The 4,938-nt window shown below is 37.0% G+C and overlaps 1 protein-coding gene across 1 annotated transcript; it reads left to right on the top strand.

The window, feature by feature from the left end:
• Nucleotides 1–1,796: 1,796 nt before the first annotated feature.
• On the top strand, nucleotides 1,797–3,673 carry LOC113753332 (anthocyanidin 3-O-glucosyltransferase 2-like). Its single transcript, XM_027297457.1, has one exon. The coding sequence runs from the start codon at nucleotides 2,029–2,031 to the stop codon at nucleotides 3,475–3,477; it is 1,449 nt and encodes a 482-aa protein (XP_027153258.1). The 5' UTR covers nucleotides 1,797–2,028; the 3' UTR covers nucleotides 3,478–3,673.
• The last annotated feature ends 1,265 nt before the right edge of the window (nucleotides 3,674–4,938 follow it).

Below are 4,938 nucleotides of genomic sequence, written 5' to 3'. Positions count from 1 at the left end.
CCAAATTCAATTTTGTTACAAGTTCACGAAAAGGAAACAAAAAAATTTTTACTTGTTTAATAGTTATAGTTTGTTCTCAAGTGCGGATATTAAAGGCCGGAAACATGACAATGTCGAGGAAGTTAGGAACATCAATTGAATGGTCTCTATTAATATATGCTTCCAATACTTCATTGACAATTATTTTGATGACAACGGCCATGTAACCGTTGCTCAGCCACCTCCATTTCTGAACTTTTTTTCAAGAAACAATAAGACCACGTTTCTCGGATCTTGTTCACAACAAAAAGAGCAAATTACCTGGGTAGTCATTGCACTTTCTGAATAGTTAAGATTTGACCACTCAATTATTAATAGTATGTTTTTACCTAATAAACTATCAAACGTGTAAATTTTGGATCATTCCGTCTAATTTCATCATTAACTCTACCAGATTTAAGGATCCACACGATTCACGAGACATACTATTAATAGTTAGATCTGGCAAAGTTAACGATAAAATCAGACGGAATGGGTTAAAATTTACATTTTTGGTAGTTCAATGGATAAAAATATACTATTAATAGTTGAGTGATAAAAAATCAACTATTCAAAAAGTTTACTGATCATTCGGATACTTTGCTCCAACTCCAACAAAAATGTAGAAGATACTTGTACGACTGGCCTTTCCAATAGCTATCTCCTGTTGTCATTCGATCTTCGTTCAAATAATGGTACAGTGGCCTTATTTTCCGCTTAGATGTTTCATCACTTCTTTCATTCATAGTTAGAAAATCCTTCACAACTTATCCAAGCATCTAAAGGAATATTTAGGGTTTGAACTATTGAATTTGTGTCTATAAAGTATAACTTAAGTTTCTCCTTTGTCTGGGACAAGAGGTTATCACTTACTATCAGTTTCTCCTTGCAAGCGTATATGATGACAAATGCTAGTAATCCACTGAAATGAAATAAAAGAGGCTTACTACAACGTTGTCTAGTTGAGACTGGTCAAACAAGCTACGGAAAAACATTAAAAAAGAAATTTAATTGAACAAGAAAGTCTTCCATTCTATGTGGTACACTTTCTTTAGACAATCTTTAGAGCAGTACATTGAGGGCAAAAAGGAGAGTCATCTCCTTTAATACGATGACGTGTTGGAACTGTTTGGATCTCAGCCCGAATGACATCACCCACCCCAATAGTACTACGACATCACTCGACTCACTGCAAAATATCTATTGTATTGAGTAGACTGGATTGAGTACACGTGACAAATCGAATGATCCGAGCGTCTTATAATATTACAAAGACATCAAGATTTAGAGATTTCGACTTCTAATTTTCTTTATTCACTACCTATTTCTTAAATTTTATTCCTGCTTGCTAGAAAATTTTTTCTATTTTTTTAAAATAAAATACGTACATAGAAAAATTGGTCATCACAATTGATTACTTGTCTGCTCTCTTTCGTACATTACTTCGACAAGAAAATAAAAGAAGGTAGGCCATGGCAGGATAGGATAATCCTGACCACATTTTTCAGGTTTCTGAAACAAGCCATATACAATTTATGGCAGAATCGTAAATGCCAATTAAATTAGAAAAGCTATTCTTCGAAAAGAACAAAAGAGCAAAAGAAATGCCAGAGTAGTACGACTACTACTATTGCTCTGTTAGTGGTTTAGCGTGGTGTGGGACTCCCTTGGCAATAATGCAAACTTTGCAGTCTTTACTTGGAATGTCAAAACAAATCAAGCAGCACAATTCTACTGCTAGAGAAAAGCTCATAAAATTTCTCAATTTATTCAATCGGTACAGAAGATTTTGTACCTAAAATAATATTAAGTGTTGCCATGTGAACCATTTAATATTCTAAAATTGCATGTTGGATCAATAGATTTGCCTCTCAACTATACCCAGGCCCCCAGGGCTAAGATTGGTTATAAAATATGTGGATTGTATGAAGAAACAGATCAGATCCAACCTTTTAAAACCTCAGAAAACCAAAAACAGAACAGCAGCTATTCTTGTTTCCATCAGCTGATATGGAGAAAGCAGAGTTGATTTTCATCCCTTGGCCACTGATGGGCCATTTGGCTCAACTGGTGGAGCTGGCAAAGCTGTTAATCAGCCGAGACGAGAGATTTTCCATCACAGTCCTAATCTCCAGGCTCCCTGATTCCCTTGATCCTGTCACCAATAAATTGATCAGCTCTTTAGTTGATTCCTGCACCACAGAAGCCCTTCAATTCTATCAGCTTCCTCCAACAAATCCCACCCCCGAATGGAGTTCCCTCACTCGAGGGTACTTCATTCAGAAGCAACTCGATAGCCAGAAACCTCATGTCAAGGACTTCATCCAACAGCGCAAAACTGATCAATCAAGCAGTTCAAGACTTATTGGAGTAGTTGTTGACATGTTCTCCACCAGCATGATCGATGTAGCTGATGAATTCGGGATTCCTAGCTATGTATTCTTCACATCTGGTGCAGCGTTTCTACGCATCATGCTCCATTTTCAGACCCTTGAAGATGACTACAACCAGGATGTTTCTGAGTTTTCAAAGTCAGAAACTGCTGTGTCTTTCCCGGGTTTTGCCAATCCAATTCCACCATCAGTCTTGCCTATGGCTCTAGTGGAGAAACAGCTCTGGTCGCGGCGATTCCTACCATGTGCTCGTGGATACAGAAAGGCCAAGGGAATCTTGATCAACACATTCACTGAACTAGAACCATATGCCCTTAATTCTCTTAATCTATTAGAATCCTCGCCACAAATCTACCCGGTAGGACCAATTCTGAACCAGGTACAATATGTCTCTCGTGATGTACAATCAGGAATCCTTAAATGGTTGGATGAGCAGCCTCCAAAATCAGTAGTTTACATCAGCTTTGGCAGCCTGGGAAGCCTTCCAGTGGACCAAGTGAAAGAGCTAGCTAATGGGCTCGAACGCAGTGGTTACAGATTCTTATGGTGCCTGCGTCGTCCGCCGCCTAAGAATACCATTGTTGATTTCCCGAGTGAGTATGGGAATTATGAAGATGTCTTGCCTGAAGGATTTCTGGATCGAACGGCAAATGTTGGAAAAATTGTCGGTTGGGTTCCACAATTAGCTGTATTGTCACATGCTGCAGGGGGAGGATTTGTAACACACTGCGGCTGGAATTCGACACTAGAGAGCATTTGGTTTGGGGTGCCCCTTGCGACATGGCCTTTAGAGGGAGAACAACAGTTAAATGCATTTCAGTTGGTGATAGATTTAAAACAATCCGTGGGAATTACATTGGATTACTCATCAAGAAATCAAAATCAGCCTCTGGTTACAGCTGAAGAGATAGAAAGAGGAATAAGGAAGGTGATGGAGAGTGATAGTGAAGTAAGGAAGAATGTTAAAGAAATGAGTGATAAGAGTAGAGAAAGCATTAAACTCGGAGGTTCTTCACATGGTTCTCTTGGGAGACTGATTAGTACGATGTTGCATGATAGTTGTTAATAAGAACTCAGGTATGCTGTTTTCCATATGTTCTTAATATCATTAACCACCTCTGTTGCAAACAAATCATTCTTATGTTGGTTGCCTCAGTACCATCATGAAGCTGTTAAATTTCTAAATTCATCATGACAGATTTAAGATTTTGCTTTCCTTTTCTCCAGGAAAATGTGTAGTGGGGTTTTAGATGATTGGCACGAGTACACTTAGCATAGACTCTGCACATTGAAAAAAGAAATTCCAATGGTGACATTTTATAATGTAGTGAAAAATCAGCATAGAAGGTTCCCTAAAAACTTCAAAGAACAATGATCCTGCTGCATGGCTCAAAGGATTTAATGAAGAAACAGGAAAAAAGAAACCGTAATATGGTGGAATAATTTTCAGTGAATTCTACAAATTGTGTTGATGCATCCAATCATCTTTCTTTGTCCCTTAGTAACACTCGAGCATTGCAAGCCTCAATGAACAAGCTCATCCATCAAATGAACTCTTACCACTTACATTCCTTCTTCCCTTCATATTCAAAGTGTAAGGTATAAATTTGAAGATTCATTACAATATTAACTACAAAGTCCACATAGACATGAACTTCAAAAGCCACTCAAACATCTGCTAACTACAAAACAAGACACCAACCAACAAGCTAAAAACATTTGTGATGTCTTAGGTACACCCAAACATCTCAGAAGGCAAAAAAAAAAACTCATGCAAAAGATGCATTAATCCAAAGTCTAATGAGCACAAACTTCACTAAGAGTTTAAAGCGACATCAGAGAACAAAATGAACATATTAACCAAATTAATTAACATGTTCAACATTTTTTTTCACACAAAACATCAAACACCTAAGAGGCACACCAAAGAAAGCCAACTTGGAGCAGAACTATTTCTTTCACGAAACCTAGGCTGTTCACTTTGAACCCGGAATTAAACATAAAGCAAAAAAATACAACGAAATTACTTACTAATACTATATGATGTTCATCATTTTTTGTACAATATATATACGGTAGCGGTGGAGATGGGAGGAGGGAGGAAAGTTGACGGCGGTGGTGGGTGGTTATGTATGGTGGATAGTGGTGGCCGGTGGACAAAGAAAAGATGGTAGGATTTTTTTTTTTTTTCCTTGATAAGAGTATTTGAGATGTGTGTCTTTTGGAATTTATTACCATAGATTTTATAAACAAAATCAATTTGTGAAAAATAGGCTAATCCAATTAGAGCCCATATTTTTTAATTACTTTTTTATTTTATATATATCAAAATCGTTACATAATACTCTTCTACAAATACTTCAAAAAATAACAATCCAAATCTTACCTAACGGAATGATGACTCTTCTGTAAAAGATCAAATGGTGAGAAGAACCTAAAATCCAATCTAAAATTGATCAAATGGTAATCCTTTTTTTTTTTTTGTGCAAAAGGATTTTTGTAGCCCTGATGCATGCAAGTACAATGA

The sequence above is a fragment of the Coffea eugenioides genome, chromosome 11 (genome assembly GCF_003713205.1).
Source record: "Coffea eugenioides isolate CCC68of chromosome 11, Ceug_1.0, whole genome shotgun sequence".
Classification (NCBI taxonomy): Eukaryota; Viridiplantae; Streptophyta; class Magnoliopsida; order Gentianales; family Rubiaceae; genus Coffea; species Coffea eugenioides.
The sequence above is the reverse complement of the archived record's forward strand: the minus strand, read 5'-3'. Positions and strand labels throughout refer to the sequence as shown.

Excerpts from the sequence above, each read along its gene's own strand:
- LOC113753332 (XM_027297457.1), top strand. The coding sequence starts at position 2,029 with ATGGAGAAAGCAGAGTTGATTTTCATCCCTTGGCCACTGATGGGCCAT.